Raw genomic sequence first — 22,702 nt, 5'->3', positions numbered from 1 at the left:
GACTTTGTCATGTTGGAACTACAAGTTTGACCAACGTCCTATGACTGGTGAAAAATGCATTTATTAAGAGGCAACACTAATCTTGCATCTTTTCAGGTTTATGCATAATTTCTTTCCTCCCTCTCGACCACAATGTCTACAATAATGCTTCTATTTCAAGTTCTATCAATGAAATATATTTATTTACGAGACATGCGTTTAGACACCTTAATATCATTAGGGAGGGGCAATAAATGCTGGCCCAGCCAGCAACGCCTGTGAAAGACTAAAATAAAATACCTGGCTCTCACCTCCTGACCCTCAGCATTAGCACCAGAAATACCTTCAGGCATCAATCCCATCTTGCTCATTTGCCTTACAAATCAACTATATATCCCAGGTATCAAAATAGTTCTTCCACTGAAAAAGTAGATTAGATATTCTTCTAAACCTCTTCTTTTCGTTATGTTGATGAAGACTCCAATACTCATTTCAAGGCAAACAGCCAACACTTTAGTGCAAAATCATATATGCTCTCAGATCGCTCTAACTCTTTTATTTACATAACAGGAAGAATACCAGAATTCATGTGACAAGCCAAGGGCTCAAAGTGATTTATCATTTGCCCAGTAAAGACCCAAATCTCCAAGTGGCACAATTCAGCTTTATTTATAGACACTTATGCTTCATGCCGGAGTCACAGCATCTTGTCCAAAACTATGCCTGAATGTGTGGAATGCCCGCAGATGCAGCATGGTCATTATCACGCTCAGACCACCTCCTTAACTCCTTAGTGTTCGCACTTGACTCTATCTCAACTATTTTGAATTGCCTCACAAATCCTTTTCACAGGAACATATGTCTGACATGGAACCTCCAACTGAAAAGTTATCAGTAAAACAAACTGATTATGTAAATTACAAAATTATATTTACCTAAACTGCACAAAACTAATTATTCATTCTCAGGTCCACAATGTGCTCTTTACTGTTCCTTACCAAATCCTACATGATAATTCCTCTTTCACACTTCTAAGTCTCTCTTCCTCCTGCTTTCCATGCCTTATGTTGCATAGTTCAAATCCAGCCAAGAGCCTCCCACTCAATCCATACGCCACCTAAATCACTGCCAAATCAGTGTGACTAATTGAACAAGCAACAAATTTCAGTCCTATCACCAGACAACGTCAGACATGAGATATCAAATTCCGAATAGAAAGGTAGTCTGGCAAAAGCTACTTCAAGACAACCAGCTAGAAGTAACATACATGAGGTCTCACATTTGGCATAATTTGAATACTTCTTGTTAACCTCAAGACACATAAAATATTCCATTCTGGATCTGACCTGCTTGTCACATTGATCCTTTCCTTGAGGATTATGAATGAAAAATCATTTGTGCAATCCGCGGATGAGGAAACAATGTCCCTCAAGCAGGGGGCAGGGGCTGGAATTCATCAAGAATGATTTAATGCCTAGTTAACCGTCTACACAGGTAAGAACAGGCTTAATGGACTTTTTGTTTGAACCCTGTTGAACCCTATAAAAAGCTATAAAATCTATGGCCTGTAGTACATTTCCAACTACTCCCTACAAATACATGAAAGATTTGGAAGCAAATCAGTTCTCTAATTTCAGGATAATTGCTGGCCTAACCAGCAATACCCACATTCCATGAAAGAATAAATAAAAAAAGGTGGATCCAATGATTCAGTCTGAAATATCTAAGATAGGAAAGGTTAAAGTCTCTTCACAAAATCTCATAAAACCAGGGTAAGGAAGAACTGAAGATTGCTTTCTCCTCAATTCTAGTTCTGGCTTTGATCAGCGTCAAAGATTTCACCTTCAAAATCTACCCTAGAGAAACAGGCCATTTGGCCAACAGATCCATTTTGGTGTTAAAGCTCCACACGAACCTCCTCTTACACTTCTTCATCTAACCTCATCGACGTATTTTTCTATTCCTTTCTCCCTCATGTGTATATCTTCCCCATAACTGCATCTACGCTAATCACCTGAACTAGACATTTTGGTAGAAAGTTCCACATTCTAATCACTCTTTGGCTAAAATAATTTCTTCTGAATTCCCCATTGGATTCGTTAGTGACTATCTTATATTTACAGTCCCTAGTTCAGGTGTCATCTGCAAGTGAAAACATCTTCTTTACATATATCCACCAAACTCTTTCATAACCTTAGCAACTGCTATCAGTTTTCACTTTTCTAGAGGGAACTACCCCAGCCTGGTCAATCTTTCCAAGTCTGTAATGAAAGTAGTTACATCCATTGTGATGTTGTTGGATTTTACCTAGACTTTAACACAGCCTAAATGGTACAGACATGCTTGGCATTTGAAGCATTTTAGGGGACCATCCTTATAAGGTACCACTTTTGTAAAGCACTCAGAATATTTAAAACCAAGATACTCAAATGCTAACAAGTAATATAATATTCTTTATGGTTCATTTACCTGTGACCTTTTCTACTAACAGTTTAGCACTATATTCCTTCGTCTTTTAGAGAGTACAAAGATGGAATCACAAAAGACAAACCAGCAATAATAAAATGTAGAGATCAGCAAATCATTACACAGTCCAAATAGGAGTTCAAAATAATAATGCAACAATATAACACATTCCCAAGTCCAAATAGAACTACTGAAAATGTTAAAGACCAAAACGCTCTTCAGAATTAAATCTATAAAAATCATATTTTTATTTCCTTGAAAATACAAAGGGGAAAATGATAACCAAAGAAAAGAAAACACCAAAACACAGCAATTGCCACAGTTGGGACTCACTATTTTATAGCGTTCGCTAAAAACTTGAACTTTACTTATGCGTTTATTGTAATAACAGCCTGCATTGCAAATATTCAAATCTCATTTTATCTCCGCTGAATATCATAATTAAAGTGGGACAGTTATAAGGAAAATATTTAAAGATTTTCTGATGTAAATATTGAGATGAAAAGATTGCCAAAAGTATTTCCTCTTCTATTTAATCTCAGGTTCAACTATTGTGAGTGAAATTCAGTATGAATCATACAGCACATGCAACCAATCATGTCTGTGCCAGCACTTTAAAAGAGTTAGCAATTTAGTTCCACTCCCCTTCTCTTTCCCTATAGTTCTGCTAAACCATCCTTTTCTAGAATACATCTGATTGCCTTTTGAAAGCTACCATTCAGTCAGCTTCCATCACACCTCAAGCAATAGAGGGAGGTGGTAGGGTAGTAGTATTGTCACTGGAGTGGTATGCCAGAGACCCAGGGTGATGCTCTGGAGACTGGGGTTCAAATCTCACCATGGCAGATGGTGGAATTTAAATATGGTGGAGTTTGAATTCAATAAAAACCTGATGGTCGTTAAAAACCCATATGATTTGCTAATGCCAAGGAAATCTGCCCTTGCCAGACCCACAGAAATGTGGTTGACTCATAAATGCCCTTTGAACAAGGGCAATTAGTCAGTGATGCTGACATCCCATGAACAAATTTTTAAAAATGCACTATAACAACTGGCTGCATTAATTATTAATCTCCCCTCTGGTTCTAATGTCAATTATCTTACATCTATGTTCTCTTGTCAGTGAAACCAGTTTCTATTTACTTACTCTATCAAAACCCCTCATCGTCTTAAACACTCTATGAAATCACCCCATAATTTTCTTTGCTCTAAGAGGACAACCTGCATTTCTCTAGTACCCTGGCATAACTGAAGTCCCCTTATCCCTGGTGCCTTTCCAGTAAATCTCTTTTGCCCTGTCTCTAAGGCCTGGTACCCTTTCTGCACCATCCCCAATGGCAGAGTTCCCAATGCTCAAACACAACTCATAATTTCAGTACCAGAAGGTGCCTAATCAGGTGCATCATCTGAGTTGGTAACTTTCTAGCCAGTTTCTACCCAAAATGGCAGATCTCAATAAGGCTGTGTCTACCATGACACAATTAAGAATATCTCCTCTTGATTTCGTCTCCAGAATTTGTTGGAAGAATAGTCTGTTTTCGCGCTCTATTCAGCCAGGCTGGCCCTGCTCCGTGACAAAAGCAGGTTTCAATGCAAGGAAATGTAACTAAATTAAAGTGACTGCAAAATAAAATAAAAATCATAGAAAATGCTGGAAAAGCTCAGCAGGTCTAACAGCATCTGAGGAGGGGGAGAAAAAGAGTTAACAAGAGCACTGAAGAAGAGTCACACGGAGTCGAAACGTCTTTTTTATCTCTCCACAGATGCTGAGTTTTCCCAGCATTTTCTGTTTTTGTTTCAGATTTCCAGCATCCGCAGTATTTTGCTTTTAAAATAAAAATCAAGCCCCTTTCAAATTATTTGCTTTGTACAATGTCTGTGGATCAGTCAGCTATGGATATTAAACTGGGAAACTTAAATACTAAAGATCGGAATGCCACAGTGATTGGCACCAACAATGTTTTCTTTGGACCAGACTTGCCATTCTTTAATAAAGACTATTTCATAAATTTCTGACACTAAATTGACATTAAATTGCGTGGATCCCATAAAATGCAGTCACAAAATTTCTTCTACTTCTGTTCCAGCTCACTGTCAGCAACATTTTTATCATCTATAAAAAATAAAGGGACATTCAACAGTGTAAATCAAAGATCCAGCACTAGAATTTTTCAATAAACACTGAATCAATGAGCTCTCTTATTGAGATATGCAGACCAGGGAGGTCATAGGAACAGTCCCAGAAATGTTCTAAGGTGGTGGGAGCTACGATTTGCCTCAGCATTCCTGGATTAGGGACCACAAAATTCAGCCAGAGTTCCCATTGCTAATAATTTTCCAGTGACCATTGCCGGAAAGCAAACTTGCTAAAAAGTTGGGTAAAGAAAAGGCATATCTCAGGTCGCCTACTGACACAGTATTTTTAAACACATACTGACTACACTTTTAATATCGGTATATTTATAAAATATCTGTGTTTCCTTTCATGCTAGCCACTGATCTATTCTCATACTTTCTCTTTGCCCCTCTTATTCCAACATCCATCACTCCAATGTGGTAATTATGTCAAGATTGTATCTATATAAAAGCAAATTCTTTCTTCTTTCTTTTATTAGGATTATAACTTCTACTGTTTGTTTTCCTTGATATTTTCAGTTTTAATTGTACTTTGAGATGATACTTGTGCCGACTTTCTGGAAGGAATGCACAAGAGCATGGGCGGTTTAATTCATTGACAGGACTTGTTTGAAACTGCAATGCAGGTAAACACAGTGGCTGGGATTTTCCATGCCCGCTGGCGTCAGGCGTGTTTGGTAGCGTGAGCGGACAACATGGCGAGAAGGCCAAAAATCGGTTTCACGATGTCATGAAACCAGTTTGTGATCACTCGCTCTGCTCACCAATGGCAGGCCGCACTCCCCACCATCGGACATCAGGAACCTCATTGTAATACATCAGCATATCATTATAAGGCCAGCCCACCAGGCTTACACTGTCCCACCCCTGGATCGTCCGCCACATTGGTGGGAAAACACACTGGTGTAGAATGCATCTTGACAAGTGCGACATGCAGAAATTGGGACTTACCCGCTACATTCTCGCTCACATTGTGGATATCCGACAAGCAAAAGATGCTGGAGTCCGACAGCAATGACACACTGGAGGAATGTCCATGGCATGCTGGGCGGGTTCTCATGGACATGGCTCTGCTGAGAAGCAGCTCACGGAAGTTGGAAAGTCAGTATTGATGCTCAAAATGGATGATGGTTGAGGGGGTGGGAGAGGAGGGGCTAGGGTCGGCTGGGAGAGGAAGAGGTGTCGGGGTGGGGGGGGGGGGTGGTGAGGTTGGGAGGGCGGAATGAAGGTACCGGGAAGGTGAGGTTGGAGGGGGGGAACGAAGGTGTTGGGGGGTGAAGTTAGGAGGGAGGGATGAAGGTGTTGGAGGATGAGGTTGGGAGGGGGCGAATGAAGGTATCGGGGGGGGGAAGGTTGGGAGTGGGGGAAGGGAATAAAAAGGAGGAGGGGATAACGGGGGAGAAGAGAAGACAGCAACTGAGTAGGTAGGTGTAAATGGGAGTGGAAGGTGTAAGGGAAGGAGTGCAGAGAAGGGAAGGAGTGTGGAGAGGGGAGGAGGTCCAGGGGGAGGAAGGAGTGCGGAGAGAGGATGGATTCCAGGGGGAGGAGTGCAGAGAGGGGGAGGGAGTCCAGGGGGTAGGAAGGAGTGCCAGGAGAGAAGGGAGTAGGTTGGAGGAAGAAATAAGAATAGAGGAAGGAGTCAGGAAGGGTGGGGAGTAAAGCTGGAGGAAGAGGTAAAGCTGGAGGAAGGAGCTGGGAGGGGGGAAGGACTAAGGTTGGTGGAAGAAGTAAGGGTGGAGGAAAGAGTCAGAAAGGGGGAGGGACTAAGTGGGGGGGAGTCTGGGGGGGTAGAAGGAGTAAGTGGGGGGAAGGAGTTCCAGTGGGTGAACAGGTTCTGGGCGCGAAAGGGGTTCCAGGGAGAAGGGGTTCCAGAGAGGGAAGGGGTGCGGAGGGGGGAAAGGGGTCCGGGGGTGGGGGGGATGTGCAGGTGAATCTGCAAGGTAGGTCTGCCTCCTGGGGAGTGAACTGAGGGCGGTTGGTGGGGACTCTGAGGCAGGCATGGACACTGGGGGTGGGAAAGAGGAGGTCGGGCAGGTGAATGTGGATGGGGGTGGGGTTTTCAGGAAGGAAGGGAATGTGCACATTCACTTGGACATCCCTGAAGGGAAAGGGTTGTGGCTGGCAGGTCACAGAGGGGAGGTGGAAGGTGCTGCCGGTGGGGGAGGGTGGGCAGTAGCGATCCACTGTGATGGAGGAGAGGAAATGGGCGATGGGGAAGGGAAAAGATGGGGGAGCGCACGAAAAACTGAATCCGGACCAAGCTGTCCAAAATTGAAATTGAAATGACAATCGTGGTGGGCGAGATCAGGTGCTGCATGGGCGTCTGATCATTGGATGGGTGGAAATGTAGGTCAGCTCAGATAGACAACTGAAAGCAAACCCCAGCAGGCAGCATTGAAAATGCTCAGGGCATTGAGGTGAGTGTGATACGGGAAGGATCCACATATGTGGGAGAGAGGCTTGCACGAGGCTCCAAAAGGCCCTGCCCCAAACACACACACACTTTTCCCTCCAGAATCACTCATAGGCCGGCTACTCCCTCTGCACTGACAGAGGACAAGGTTGAGGGCTCACAGCAAACGGGACTTGGAGGGAGAGGACAGTCTCTGAGATTCCACAGTGGATGACCCAGGGGTGTCCAGCTGCCACTCCACCTTCCTTCGGGTGCCCGAGGGCCCCAGCCTGACTCCTTGAGAGGAAGGAGCACCTGAAGGGACATTGAGGTGCCCCATTTCCTTCTCGCATTGCCACTGCAGGAACTCACCCATGGCTACCGCGACGGAGTGCAGGTCTGCACACATCTCCCTGTTCTGCTGGACCAGGGTCTCCATGGCGTCCGCCATCCTTCCCATGGAGACCTCCATACACGCACATGTGGGCACCACTTCATCAGAGAGCAGGCGGACGCACTCCTCTGACTGGCATGCCACTCTGTTGAGCGCTTTCAACAGCGCTGAGTGATGTTCCCCCACCTTCTGCCTACTCTCCAGGATGAGTCGGAAGGCCAAATCCAGAGGCTCATCATCTGACTAGGACCTCACAGATGCCTCTTCCCCAGCAGCACTCCGAATGCTGGGGAGCTCGGCTGAACCTGCCTCCTCCTGCTGCGGATATATGTCTGTGTGGTGGCCACCAGACTGAATCTGAGCCTGCTCTGGACCTAGCTCCTACTGAGGTGTGTGTCTCTGCGTTGTGGAGCATGTGGGTAAGTGCTGTGACGGGTCTTCCGGGCTGCTTATTTCCACCTCTGCACTGGAGGAGGTGTCCTCTTAGCTGCAGATGAGGACCTGGATGGAGCTGAGGGACTATCTGGCTGAGGGTGTCGGTCCCTTGGCAGAGCTCCCTGTGAACCAAAGTAGAGATAATAGTGCAACACAGCAGAGTCAAAAGCAGGAGAGAGAGCACTCACAGTTGCGTTGAGAGAGGGGTGATATGGTGCAGGATCCTCAGGTGGGTGTTCACCGCCGACCTCGCCGTTGCTGCAGGCACCGTCCACGTCCTCACCAGTCAGAGCAATGGCTCACTCTTCAAAGTGAGTGAGGGGCCTAATGTGGGCCACTCCACTCCCGGTCTGGGACCTCTCCCTGCTGATGTGAGCAGGCTTCTCCTGCATGAAAACAGATTGACAGAGTGTGAGCAGGACACATGGCACTGCGTGGAATGTTCGTGTGCTGAGTGGAGCCATGGACAGGATGAGGACGTGAGCTTGAGAGGGTATGGGCCTGATGGAGATGTGAGGGTGTGTGTGAGAGTTAGTGGTGTTGTCCCTGGAGGTGTGAGATCCGTGTGGATGTGTGATGAGAGTGATGAGAAGATTGAGTTACCCTGGCGGAACAGATGAGACTATTCATCCTGGAGCGGTGCTGGGTCACTGTCCTCTTTTGCAGGGCATTGGTGCTGACCACCGCTGTCACCACCCGCCATGCTGGATTGGTGATGCCGCTGCCCGTCCTGTGGTCAGAGCGGTGGTAGAGGACAGCACGGTGGGCCTCCACGACATCCAAAAGGCATTCCAGTGACACGTCATTAAACCTGGGGCCTACAGTGTTATTGCTTTCAGGGCCATGTCTTCTTTGCAGCAGTCGTGGGCTGGAAGCACTGAGAGGTATATGTGCGGCTGGACTTTAAATATGATGCCAGGCGTGCTGAAGCGGCGAGGTGATGGCGTGTCGGGTGAATGAGATTCCGCCCGCCATGGAAATGGCGTGTTTCCCAGGAATGCATAATTATGTGGCGGGTTTGAGACAATACGGCGTGAAAAGCTGCCATTGCAGCCAGCGGGTAAGACATTGTTTTTCCCGCCCGCTGCCGCACTTAGTGCAAATCTGGGATGATTCCGCCCAGCGCGGAATCTACTAAGAGTACTCTTAGTACTCCTGGAACAGTGACAAGTAGTAAAACAGCGAGCGGAATAGCACAGTGGCATTTGGGATTGAGTTAAGATCTTAACAATCAGAAATCCAAAATGTAACATGTAACACAACATAATACTGTTGTGATGGTATGTAAATGTAAATGACAGATCAAACAATGGCCAGGAATGGATTATAGATAGATTTTTGGTCCCAAACTGGTTCTGTGTAAATATGCACAAGTGCAAGACAGCTGAAAAGAAGCTTAGTGACTTAAGGCAATTAAGGACACCAAACAGGTTGATCACAGAAGCCCTCTCTTAATATATGCCCTCCTATATGCGATGAAGAATGGCTGACAGCGAATGACAACATGCTGATTGGGTGGTTGAAGAGGTAATAGGTAATGAACATGAACTTAGCATAGCAATGACTGTAATAATTTGTATATTCAGCGGTAAGAGTGAGTAAAGGTTCCTTTTTGAAAGAAATGCAGAGCAATAAAGCAAATCACATTTGTTCTAAATAAATAAACGCCTGAATATCACCCGGTAAGGTTAACAATCCTGGCAAACTGAAATGTTCATTGCCTAAACTCGTATTGTTGGTTCTGGCCAAGCTGAGTGGTACAGCAGTGTTTCCCCGCCTGTTCGTGGCATGTCGCTATCAGAAATAACATATAAATGAGAATAAGCAGAAATCTATTTGAAACCTTTTAAAGTAATGAAAATTCTTGGAGGGAGCAGCAGCTCAATCGCTTGCTATAAATATTCATATCTGCTTATCTTCTGAGTCCCATTCAGCTTCATTAAAAGGTAGGTTGTCACAGGATACAAAATACTGAAAAGATTACTTTTGATTCAACACTTCAGTCAAAATGTAGTTTTAAGTGACAATGGCATGTAATAGTACCTCTGCGTTGTAACTGTGGAACGGTGGGACTGTTGTCGTCTGTTGAGAGCTCGTTGTCCGTGGATTCATCAAAGCTTGGGTCATCCAGGAACACTGGCTTTCTCACTCGTTTGATCTTCAGTGCCCTGGTCATGTAAGATTCTTCATTACTACTTGGCGTCCGCCTCCCCACTTCACTCTCTGATTTATCGTCACCTGCTGCTGAAACAGTCAGCTGTTTCTCTGCCAACCTGCTGATGTTAGCCATGACTTTGTTGCAATAGTAACTCGGGTCTTCGCTCTCAATTGCAGAGGTTGGTATTTTGCCACCTCCCTCGGCTCTACTAGTAGCTGGAGACAGGCCCGAGTTGTATGCGTCCTCCAAAAGCTGAGAAAGAACAGATTCCGACAGTTGTGGAGTATTGCAGACAGTCAGTGGCGGAGGCCTTAGGAAACATGAAGAGCCAGAAATGTCAGGACCAGCATCCAAAGCTTTATTTTCAGATATTCTTCCTAAACTTTGACACCGGATGCATTCATCGAGTAAGGAACTCAACTGGTCTTTTGATATGTACGGCACATCACCAGCCTGGAACCAAAAGATTAAGTGAGTCAGCAATAAAATGAATCACCCACAGGGACGACTGTTAATGTTAATTTGCATTCATCAATTTCAAACTTCTGAGCAATAATAAAAAAAATCAACAGGAAAGAAACAGGAAAAGGAATTCCCTTGCAATAAAGTGGTTTCAATCCACGAAACGCGCTGTGAAGGGGGCAAAATGTCAGCTGATGCCTGTTTCTTAAGATTTCCCCAATCATGCAATACAGCTGCATGTGTCACCTTAACATGTACAGTGTACGGTACAGGATATACGCAAAGAGTTGGATAGCCCCTGCCAGGACAGCGGCACAGAAAGATAAATCAGGTTTTATTTCTATTCAGCTAACTCAACAAGAGCGGCGACATCATCTTTCAGTTTTAAACGCACGAGTGTTATTCAGGTTGTCAACATTTTCTGGATATTTCCCAGCAGTTTATGTTACACCAAATTAGAACTGAGTCTTTTTAACAGGGCCATGAAACCAATGGAATTTTTTTTTTAAAAGTTGAACAAAAATCTCTCCATTGATTAAGTAATGATTTATTTGGCAAATGCTCGTTGCCCATTAGGAAAGAGCGCAGGATAAGGTCTTAGGATAGAAACTCTCAAACTGGGGAAACTTTATTACCTTGATGTTCATTCGGACATTTGAATTGCCCTAATGTGCTGACATTCGAGACTGTATTACCCTAACAATTATTGGAGAAATTAATGCGATTAAAATCTGATAAACCTTGGGTCTGATGGTCTGTATCCCGGGGCTCTAACAGAGATAGCAGGTGCAGTGGCTTTGATCTTTGAGAATTCCCCAGGCTCTAGGACAGTGCCCATGAATTGGAAGGAAGTAAATGTAACTGCACTCTTCAAGAAAGGAGGAGAGGGAGTTTAGGAGACAATAGGTCAGTTAACCTGACAACAGTATAGAGAAAATGCCAGAATCCATCATTAACGATGTGGTAAAAGGGCACATGGAAAATTTGATCAAGCAGAGTTACAATGGTTTAATGAAAGGGAAATTGTGTTTGAAAAATCTATTCACGTTTTTTGATGGTGTAACTATTAGGGTAGATAAGGGGAACCAGTGGATGCAATATATTTAGTTTTCAGATAAGGAGCCACAAAAGAGACTGTTGCCCCAATCCTGTGAGGTCTAACCTTATATAACATATTAGCATGGACAGAGGATTGGTTAACAGGCAGAAAACAAAGAGTAGCAATGAAGGGGTCTTTTTCGGGATGGCAAGGTGTAATTATTGGATGAAGAGAAATTTCTTCACTCGGGAGGTTGTGAATTCTTTGGAATTCTCTATTTCAAAGGGCTCTGGATGCTTAGTTAGTGGGTATATTCAAGACTGAGATCAATGGCTTTTTTGAGCATTAAGGGAATCAAGAGATATGAGAAAGTGGAGCTGAGGTAGAAGACTATCCATGATCGTATTGAATGGCAGAGCAGTCTTGAGGGGCTGGATGATCTGCTCCTGCTCCTAATTTTTATGGTTTTGTGTTTTTAATGCTTAATTGGAGAGTTAAGACTGTATCACGGGATATTTTGAAAGGTGGGAATGACAAATGTGGGTCCGGAGCCTGCGTGGGCGAATAGCGGGACAGTGGAGGGGATTTTACTGGATACGGGCCTCCTATTTTGCAGCCGCCGAGATCACTGTCACATTCAGAAGGGTAGTCAGTTTCACCAAGCTGATGGCCCAATCAGAAAGCTGGCAGCTCAGCAGTTTTGGCAGCACCACAATAAAGGTGGCCTCTGCTAAGACTGTAGGGAGAAGGTGAAGGCACCTGCAAGGTTGGGAGAGAAGTTTTATAATCTGCCGGGGCTGGCCTCCATGATCTGAGGGTATGAATCCTCCAGCAGCGATGTTGGAACTGCAGGGGTGACCATTGCCTCTGGTCAGCAGGCAGTCAATTGAGGTAATTAACTATTAGTTGCCATTTTACACCCCCAACAGCATTTTATCAGCATCAGAACAGCCCTCTGCTGTGTGGGGAGACTGCCAGACACATCAAGTGGCCTCTCAGAGGTTTTCCATGGGGGTCTTGGGAGTTGGGGGGAGGGGGGGGAGGGGAAGGGGAAGGTGTTAGCTTTCGTTCCCAGGAGCTCCATGTCCCACAAAAGGCACCCCCCCACCCCCCCCCCGCCCCCCACCACCCCACCAAGTGGAAATGGTCACCCCTGCAGTTCCAACATCGCTGCTGGAGGATTCATACCCTCAGATCATGGAGGCCAGGCCCGGCAGATTATAAAACTTCTCTCCCAACCTTGCAGGTGCCTTCACCTTCTCCTTACAGTCTTAGCAGAGGCCACCTTTATTGTGGTGCTGCCAAAGCTGCTGAGCTGCCAGCTTTCTGATTGGGCCATCAGTTTGGTGAGACTGACTACCCTTCTGAATGTGACAGTGATCTCGGCGGCTGCAAAATAGGAGGCTCGTATCCGGTAAAATCCCCTCCACTGTCCCGCTGTTCACTTACGCAGGCTCTGGACCCACATTTGGTCCCGGTGGTAGAACTCACAGCCTACTGGTGAAAATTTCAGTCGACTTTACTATTTCTGAAGGGATTGTTCATTATAGTGTTTTCCTCTTACAGCTGGCATAGTTTAAAACAGGCATTTTTTAAGCTTTCACATGACAATGCAGATGGATTCGTTTGGACAGGACTTAGCCACTTGCAAAATATATAGACTGATGTCTCCCGTTCTCCAGATGGTTGTACCCTGGTGGTATCCCAGAAGATGCGTTGTGGAACCCCTCGGAAGTCCCCACGTACTGGCTACATGGGAATTGCCAACTTCCACTGGGCAATTCCCCTGTATCTGGAACCCTCCAAAACTCTGAGTTAAAGTCAAAGATTTCAGATGGTTCAGGCTCACTAAGCAGAGTAGCTACTCAGGAAAAGTTAGGAATAAACCACTTCTAATTGCTGGGTAACTATACTAGTGACCCCCTCAGCTCCCCACTCGGCCTTCAACTACCCCACTTAACCCCCAAATACCCCCAAACCCCGAATACCACCCCTAACCCCACCCCCCCCGACTAACTTCCCAAAATGACTACTCCCCCGACCATCCGACTGCTCCCAACAACATACCCACCACCCGACTAACCCCCAGCCCCTGATCCACCAACTACTACCCCTGACTACCCCCACCCCAATTACCTCCCTTGCCCCCAACCAACCTTCCAACCCCCACCCCCAGCTATCCCTCACCAGCCCCCCCAACTAACACCATCCCCCCGACTTCCCATCCTCTGACTACCCCATCCCTCAACCCTGACTACCCCATCCCCCAACCCCCGACTACCTCCACCCACAGGCTACCCCATTCTCCCCACCTATACGGAAAAAGAAAATGTATTCAACGCACTCATGATTTTGCTGCACAATCAAATATAAATAAATATGATTCTAGTATGTGACTTGGGCTTGGGCTCTACATATTTGTGCACAAAAACCTGTACCTCATCAATATCCACGACGTGTGTTGATATGTTCTAGTTGGGCTAGGCAGTTGCTAAAAGTGACAAAATGCTGCTCCAAACGGTAGCCTTATTACATCGTGCCCTATTTTGCTGAACCTTTAGTCTTTCAAGTTAGAATTCTTTCTACTATTAAAGAAAAGTAACAGAATGATTTTTCTTGTTGAGACTATGTGACTTGCAATGTTTGTATGTATTGTGTGTTATTAGCAGCCATTATATGGATTGCACTTAATGAATTGCTTTGTGGATTCCAATGATTTTAGAGGAATTAAATAATCTGTATCATGTTTATATTATACATTCTTGGAGGATATTGGGGCAATTACAGCAATTAAGTGAAATTAAACACAGTTAAAGCGCAAGCTTTTGTAAAATTATCTTAGCAACAGAGAATAGCCCATTATCACCAGTTTAGTAACAGGGAATGACCTATAATGACATTATTGGCTTAGCACAAACACACATTGGTTTCCCACACCACTTCAACTGGTGTTTCATTGTCCACTGGCAGTAATACTATGTAAATAGCACAATGTGCTACACAATCGGGTCAAAAAACCTTTTACGTCTTGATGTATCGCTTGAGGAACTTCAGTTTTCTTAAGGATGAAGACAGATCTTTCACAGGTCCAATGATTTATTATCTTTGCTTTATTATGGAATAATCAATTGCATCAATTTTGTCCACCTTTCTCACAAAATCTTCTTCCTATTAATTTAGTGCATTTCCAGGTTTCCTCATGTTCCAAAACGTTTAAATCGCTCTCAATTTAAATCACTTGTCTTCTTCTAATTGCCTTTCAATCTAGTGCTTTTCAAACAAACAATTGACAAATTCAAAATTTCAGCATAAGACAATCCACTTATCTCTGCGTTGTGTTTAATATGAACATAAAAGTATTCTTCTCATATCTGGTGTTGCACTGAGTTGTAGTTGTTTGCAAAGTGGAACCACAGAGCATCATGGCACCCATGTAAATGCATGCACTACACATCTAAACCTAAGTGTATCTACTTGCTGGGCACCTGGATTAGATACACAGCACATACCCAGTCATCTGTGTATCTAAACAGTTGCTTGGTAGTACAGAACTTGAATATTGCTGTAAAGAGAGAGATGTTACCAAAGCTTTTCATCTTGCACTCATCAGGATAAGCACAAGAATGCCAAATTTCAAACGATCACAACAATTTATATCACAGGAGAAAAGGGTGCTGATTGGTTGGCAAGTTTACTTTGATTGGCTGGGGCATTGCCATGGAAAATGCAATGGGGAAGGCTTCCCAAGCTCCCGTGTAATTCAAAAAAGGTGCAAGGATTGAACATATTGAACATATACAAGGAATATGTTCAAACCTTGCGGCTTTTTGAATCACTCAGGAGTTTGGGAAGCCTATAGTTCCCTGTTGCTTTTTCCATGGCAATGCCTTGGTCAATCAAAGTGAACTTGCCAACCAACCAGCACCCTTTTCTTCTGTGGTATAATTTGTTGCGATCCCTTGAAATTTTGCATTCTTGCGTTTGTCCTGATGAGTGCAAGATGAAAACCTGTCTCTCTTTTTAGCAATGTATGTGTATCTACTTGCTGGTACTTGGATTGGGTGCTTGGTGTCTGCCCACTCATATGCATTTCCTTCTCCCTTAAAGAATTCCAATTTTGGGACTCAGCAGGTTCACCTCAAGAAAATGAATGTGTCAAACATTCAACTGCTGACTGGGTTTTTTAGAAAGGTTATTGGTGCACTTCAAATGCCAGACATGTTCAACAGAATTTGAGAATACTATAGACCTATACTTTGCTTCAATTAAAAAATATTCCCGATATATAAAGTTTCTTTTGTCAAAGAAATGCAACTCAAAGGGTTATTGTTAAGGAGGGTGAGATTAGCATAGGATTCCAATGGAATCTATGAAGCATCCTCAGTACATCACACTGGACCACTTAGCATTACATTCTTTTCAGAAAGCTGTTGACAGCCAATGATTTGTATTCACTCACTCCGTAAGCATCAGTTCTATAGGGTCATTCGACATTGTTCATTCCATTTCAGTTTTGAGCCTGCACTAATTTAAGTAAAAAAAAAAAATCAGATGAAAGGGTTGCTTAAGCACAGATTCATTTGTTGAGGAAGGCCCAAAAGCTGAAAAGCGGCAGCTGACAATGTCGGTGGAACAATCTTGCTGTCCCAGACAGCGCTCAGAAGGGTAAACAAGACCATAAAAGCTCTTTAATGACTGCATAAATGTGAAGTAGGCAGGGTCAATGCAGCCTGTCATTAAGAGGAGGCTATAATTACTCTGACGGCACGTTGATGGAAAGAGTTCAATCTCAAGTACCACAACTCTCACTGCAAGCATTGCTCAGAACAAAATTCAGAGGCTCTCTCGCGCGTCTCTGCAATGACCTTTCAGCAGGAATCCAATGCACGTTGTTATCAGTATATCCCCACACCCTGCTTCCTGCTGAACCAATTGACCCTTGTCCCCCTTTCCTCCAAAGGTTTTTGTTCTTAAATGCATTCCACATTCCACGCGGGACTATAGGATAGATCTTAAACCTCAGCTGGATGCAGCTGAAATTCCGAGTCCTCAATGTCTGGTATATTCCTGCTGCGAGTCCTGGCTTAGAGTTGAGACATTCAGGAAGTATCTGTCTATGAATTACAGCCACTTATTTTCTATTAAAATTGCATAGAATAGTTTGAAGATCCTGGCCTTATAGCTCCTTGTCACTACTTTGCATTTTCTTAAATTGTATTATAGGCTGGAAAACATCATGCGTTGCCTCCTTAGGACGCTATTGGACTCACTCCAACATTGTAGAAATGAGCCATAAGCAATACGCATATTTTGTATAACTGTCATGAATAAAAGTAACTACAATATCTTGGTTTCAAAGAGTCAACAAATTGAAGGAAAATAATTTAAGAAAAGGTTTCAATCCTAAATTTATGAATCATTATGGCACGACTTTTATATTCCCAGTGAGTAATTTAATATCTGTCTATCAATGCAAATTGCTTTGACAGATGTTAAAATATCAAAGGTATTTAGTGAATGTGATGTTAAAATGGTACAATCATCACGTCATTTATTGTTGTTTTGTCAAGGAGATTAAGTGAGATTCAATCCTGAAAAAACAGGTGTTTAGGATCAAAGGTAAAGTAAATGACAATTACTCAGGAGGTTTTATTCGTCAATTGCATTCTTACGACTCATATTAATATTTGAAGATTAACATAAAGCAAACATTTCCAACTGTGAATAGAATATCTGGGAGTGGGGTTTATGGTCGTGTGGATCACATCTCAAACATGTGCATTGATACAGAATATACTCTTTACATCATGTGTTGACCAAAATCTTCACAGGTATTTTACATATTACTTAATAAATCTCACTGTTGAAGAGGCTGGCCATAGCTTACTTGTCACATTCCTGGCTTTTGGGTTAGGATCACACTTTCATGTTAGTAACCAGCACATGAACACATTCCTGTTCAATTCTTTTGCCTGTTATTTTAACCAAAGTGAAAACCCACATTAAATCACAGCTCATAAACGGTACTAATATTGTACAGTGTGTTTTCAACCTATTTGCTGTTGGAGAGTTCACGAGCCAGTCACACTTACTCATAACTTTTTTCATCTCTGGCTGCAGCCTTTGGTATATTTCAATGGCATAGAGTTGAATATGTCTTTCTAAGGACAAACTTTTGAAACAACTTTACACACAAAATATTCCCTCGAATTCACCAGAAAAAGAAAGCAAGGACATGGATATATAAATAGTGTGTGTGTTCTCTTAGTAAAGGAAATACTTGCTGGTGTATTTCTCATGGACTGCAAAAGCACTTGAATTAAAAATTAACCATCTACAAATGCAACTATAAACTATTGTTGCGATCAACTGGAACAGCTATTACAGAGAATGCTTCAGCTTCATTTCATTTGCATTTTGAGTGCCACCCTTCTATTGGCCTTGATAAGACCTCCAATTCCAAGCTAGAGTCTGAGATTTTACTGAGATTACACTGGTACTGGGCTTTCAGTCTTGAATGAAATTGTAAATAATTAACCTAAGGCAGGAACTAAGGAGGAGCTATCTAATTACTTGGCTTTCAGGGAATCAAGTGGTCTGGGGATTGGGCAGGAAATTGGAGTTGAAACTCTTTCGAGTTATCAACAGTCACAGATTGCAACTCTTTCGAGTACAATCACAGTTCTTGGTTTCCGGGAGTGGGACATGAACCCACAACCCTCTGATTCAAAGGCGAGGGTGCTATGAACTGAGCCACATCTGACACCTCGTGAAATTGGAGTTGAAACTCTTTCGAGTTATCAACAGTCACAGATTGCAACTCTTTTGAGTACAATCACAGTTCTTGGTTTTCCGGGAGTGGAACATGAACCCACAACCCTCTGATTCAAAGGCGAGGGTGCTATGAACTGAGCCACAGCTGACACCTCCCCAAATTGGAGTTGAAGCTGAACATCAGCCATGATCGTATTGATTGGTGGAAGTGGTTTAAGGGACCATATGGTCTACTCCTGCTCCTGTTTGCTCTTATGTATTCCGGTGGGAAACTGATTAAAGTTCTAATTTTTTCGCATGGTGAAGTCCTTCCTGCTCGCGGAGCCAGTTTGCTGAGGGGGTGGGACATGCAAGGGGCAGGGGGGGAGGGGAGGAGGGAGGAGGGAAGGAGTGGGGAGTGGAGGCGGCTCAAATGAAGCTTGGAACTCATTTAGACTACCACAGCACCCATTGCTGAGCCTGCTAGCTATCCAGAGGGAGAGGTCCATGGTTTATGCCAAAGCATTCCGCTATAGCAGAGGGAAGCGAGATGTTACAGGTGAGCCAGAGGCCTGACACTCGGGGCAGGGCAGCCCCTTTCTTCATCGATGCTGACCTGGATCTAATGCCAGGGGGCTGTGAGGGAGAGGAGAAATGTCCTCTTCCTCTTCATACCACAGGGGTAGATCTCTGTTCAGCTTCATCTCCCTCCACCTCCTTGTCATCCTCTCTCACCTCCTCCTTCTCCCCCGATGAGTTGTCTCCTTCCAGGGCTTCAATATCTTCACATCCTCACCTCTCCGGAGGGCAGCTGTTTTTGAAATGCCACAATGGTCTGCAGCTGAACTTTGGAAAAAGCCAGAAGTGAAGCAGTTCAAGGTTACAGTGATTTTGATGTCCACTGGCAGGGCATGGTGACCAGTGCTGCAAGGTGCGATGTCTTTGACGGTTAGGGCACAGGTGTCTGTGACCATCTCCCTGGAGAGTCACCGTCTCAGCTGAAGCGTCATGTTCAAGTCTGGGCACCACACTTTGGGAAGGATGTCAAGGCTGTGGTGAGGATGCAGAAGAAATTTACTTGAATGGCACCAGGGATAAGGTACCTCGGTTATGGGGAGAGACTAGAGGTTATGGGGAGAGACTAGAGAAGCTGGGGTTACTCTCCTTAGAGCTGGGAAGATTAAGTGTAGATTTGATTGAGGTGTTCAAACTCATGAATAGTTTGAAAGAGTAAATAAGGAAAACCGGCTTCCAGTGGCAGAAGGGTCAGTGACCAGTGGATACAGATTTAAGGTGATGGGATAAAGAACCAGAAGCAACATGAGGAAAGTTTTTTTTAGACACAGTGAGTTGTTCTGATCTGGAGTGCAATGACTGAAGGGGTGGTGGTAGCAGATTCAATAGAAAAAAGTCAAAGGAGAATTGGATAAGTTCTTGAAGAAAAAATGATAATAGGGCTATGAGAAAGAGCATGGGAGTGGGATTAATTGGATATAGCTCTGCCAAAGAGGCAGCATTGGAATAGGAATAATGGGCCAAATGATCTCCTGGACTGTATCATTCTATGATTTGACTCAAAGACGAACTGAAGCTGACACCCAATTGCTGATGACATAATCAATCGAAACTGTATGGGATACATTACTTATTCTGATAGTGGGACTGAAGTGATTGTCAAAAGAGGTGTCATTAACCCAGGGCCTTGAATGATATATGTCAGTTCATCTGGGTCAGTTGATTTTCATAGCATTCCAACTCTCAATAACCCCACCTATCCAGCTCCCTTAGTAAAGTCAGGGGTGCTTACTGCTTAAATAAGAGTATTTTAAAAGAATAATTGATGAAAAGGTAAAAAAAAAGAGATGTTGATAACTATTTTGTAAGATTCTGTCCTATAAACAATTTATTTTTCAGAATTTGATTTGACCATTAACTCCGAGTTTCTTCCTCTAAATTATCTATAAATGTGAACTACATTTTATATCAGCGTGTTAATGATGTGTTGGCCACAAACAGTTATGCTTCCTGTACTTGAAAACAGATAAATAAATTTGATTTAACAGAGCAAAGAACCATTGTAGAACAGGGTTTAACTGACTTGGTCTGCAGTGATAACTCCTGCTAATAATCTGGCACCAAACAAGAAAAATCTTTCAGCACTAATAACCAAATGGCTGCTACCATATTGGTGAGTTGGTATTTCCACAGCTAGAACCCTAAAATCTCCATTTACCTGCTTTTTGATAAAACTAGCCAGATGAAATAAAGGGATCAAGGCTAAATAAAACAGAGACACAGTTAAACGAAGAAAACAAAAGCAAGTATCTGCAACTCTTAAACTTCTCACCACCTAGACACTGTGGAGTCGTTTGTGAAATATTTACACATACCAAAGTTTAGCTACCCTTTAATTAAAGGGTAGTTTACATTTTGCAAACATTTTGCTAAGTGTTAAAAACAAATCAGTGAACTATGTAATGCTGCAGTTTGGAATATGATGCCATCAAACAGAACTGTGAACTTCAGTGAATCCTGAAATACATTAACCAGCTGGTAGGTATATGAAACTTTAACCTGACCTCGAGCCTCTCAGCTTGGACACCTAGGGGCAGACTTTTGCCCTTGGCATGCGGGCTCGGTGGGGGTGGGCAGGGGCGGTTGGGAAACCAACCACCGCCCGTGATCGGCAGCGCTCCGCAATTTTACGCGGGTGGGCCAATTAAGGCCCATCCAGCGTGATACGCGAGCATGAAGAATATATTGAAAAAATTATTAAACAGCACAAAAAATGAATGAAACATGTTTTTAGTTAAAAATTAAAGATTTTATTTCATTTGTATTTGATTTTGGAAACCTCGTCCCGCCCTTGGATGAGGTTTCCAAAAAAACGCAAAGGCTGCTTGGCCTTTTAGCCTGCCCGTCAACGGTTATGTTGAATGGACTGTGAAAAATTCAGCACAGTTGATGACTTAATGGCCTTAATAAGCCTTTTAATTGTCAGCGGGTGCGCTGCTGGCTCCAGCATGCGACTGAACTATAACACCTTGACATCGGCATGCTCGGCCAATGTCATCGCGTGTTATTTCACGTCCAGTCGGGTCGGGCACGCGCCCACCCGCCTAGTTAAAGATCCTGTCCCTGATGTCCAGGTGAATTTGACTGCGTAGTGTTGGTCAAGATTAAAGCAACGATAGCAATTCAGGACATTCTGAGCAATGCTGTGAAGCAAGGGGCTACACTGGGGGAGAGGGGCTGAGGTTCAGGTAAACTGCAAGACTGGTCAAATTTTAGAATTTTAAGATTACGCAGACAGTGCTACGGACTGTAAAAAGATTGGAGAGCACAAAGAGGGATAATGCATCACAGTTGCAGTCGCAGAGAATATTATTTATGACTAGGGTTGCCATCCCTCTCGGCTCGGCCTGGAGTCTCCAGGAATGTAAGATCAATCTCCAGGTCATTGCTGTGGCAAAAGGGATCAAAGGATATGGGGAGAAAGCGGGAGCAACCTATTGACTTGGATGATCAGCCATGATCATAATGAATGGCGGAGCAGGCTCGAAGGGCCGAATGGTCTACTCCTGCTCCTAGTTTCTATGTAACCCTGGAGAAAAATCATCATGACATCAAAACATTTTTTTTTTTGAATATTTCACTTTTACCAGGCGCAAAAATATTGAAAATGGGGGAAAAAAGGCCGTTTGGCTGACAATTAAGCATCATCCAATTCGGTAAGAGTCTTTTTGCTTTCCAATTGGCGTAGGAAGACAGTGCTTCACAAGGATGGATGTGGCCAATGGTGGCTGGAGCGTGGGGCAAGTCATCATGAAATCTCCAGAAATAAATTTATTCACAACAAAAACAAAAATACCTGGAAAAACTCAGCAGGTCTGACAGCATCTGCGGAGTGGGATACAGTTGATGTTTCGAGTCCGTATGACCCTTCATCAGAACTAAGATATATAGAAATGAGATGAAATATAAGCTAGTAGATGGGGATGGGACAGGAGAGCTCGATAGGGGGCCAGTGATAGGTGGAGGCCAAGAAGAGACTGCCAAAGATGTCATAGACAAAAGGACAAAGGGATGTTGACGGTGGTGATACTATCTAAAAGATGTGCTAATGGGGACATTAAGGGAAGCAAGCTAGTGGCAGATGGCCCTAGTGCGGGTGGGGTGGGGAGAAGGAATCAAAATGGGCTAAAAGGTGGAGATGAAACAATAGATCGAAATAAATTTTAAAATAGGAGGGAAGAGAAAAAAATATAGTGTAAAAAAATTATAAATTATTGGAAAAAGGGGGATCGGCAGAAGGGTGGCTGTCAACTGCCCATCCACCTTCCTGATGGCAGGTCCCTCAATCAGGCACTGAGTGCCATTTAACAAAGGGACAACACCCACCACTGCCCTCCCACTGCACACCCCCGCCCCCCCCCGCCCCCCAGCAACTTGCAAGCAACCCTACATGGGTTTGATTGTCATGCTTCC

The 22,702-nt window shown here is 43.8% G+C and overlaps 1 protein-coding gene across 1 annotated transcript in view; it reads right to left on the bottom strand.

The window, feature by feature from the left end:
- Positions 1–4,168: 4,168 nt before the first annotated feature.
- Positions 4,169–22,702, bottom strand: part of fsip1 (fibrous sheath interacting protein 1) — a 395,544-nt gene continuing 377,010 nt past the window's right edge. The window contains exons 12-13 of the mRNA XM_078563243.1: positions 9,846–10,413; positions 4,169–4,558 (exon numbers count right to left, since the gene is read on the bottom strand). Coding sequence (XP_078419369.1) covers positions 4,518–4,558; positions 9,846–10,413 — 609 coding nt within the window. The 3' untranslated portion in view covers positions 4,169–4,517. The remainder of the gene's footprint in view (positions 4,559–9,845; positions 10,414–22,702) is intronic.

This window comes from Cetorhinus maximus, chromosome 18 (assembly GCF_964194155.1).
Source record: "Cetorhinus maximus chromosome 18, sCetMax3.hap1.1, whole genome shotgun sequence".
Taxonomy (NCBI): Eukaryota; Metazoa; Chordata; class Chondrichthyes; order Lamniformes; family Cetorhinidae; genus Cetorhinus; species Cetorhinus maximus.
The sequence above is the reverse complement of the archived record's forward strand: the minus strand, read 5'-3'. Positions and strand labels throughout refer to the sequence as shown.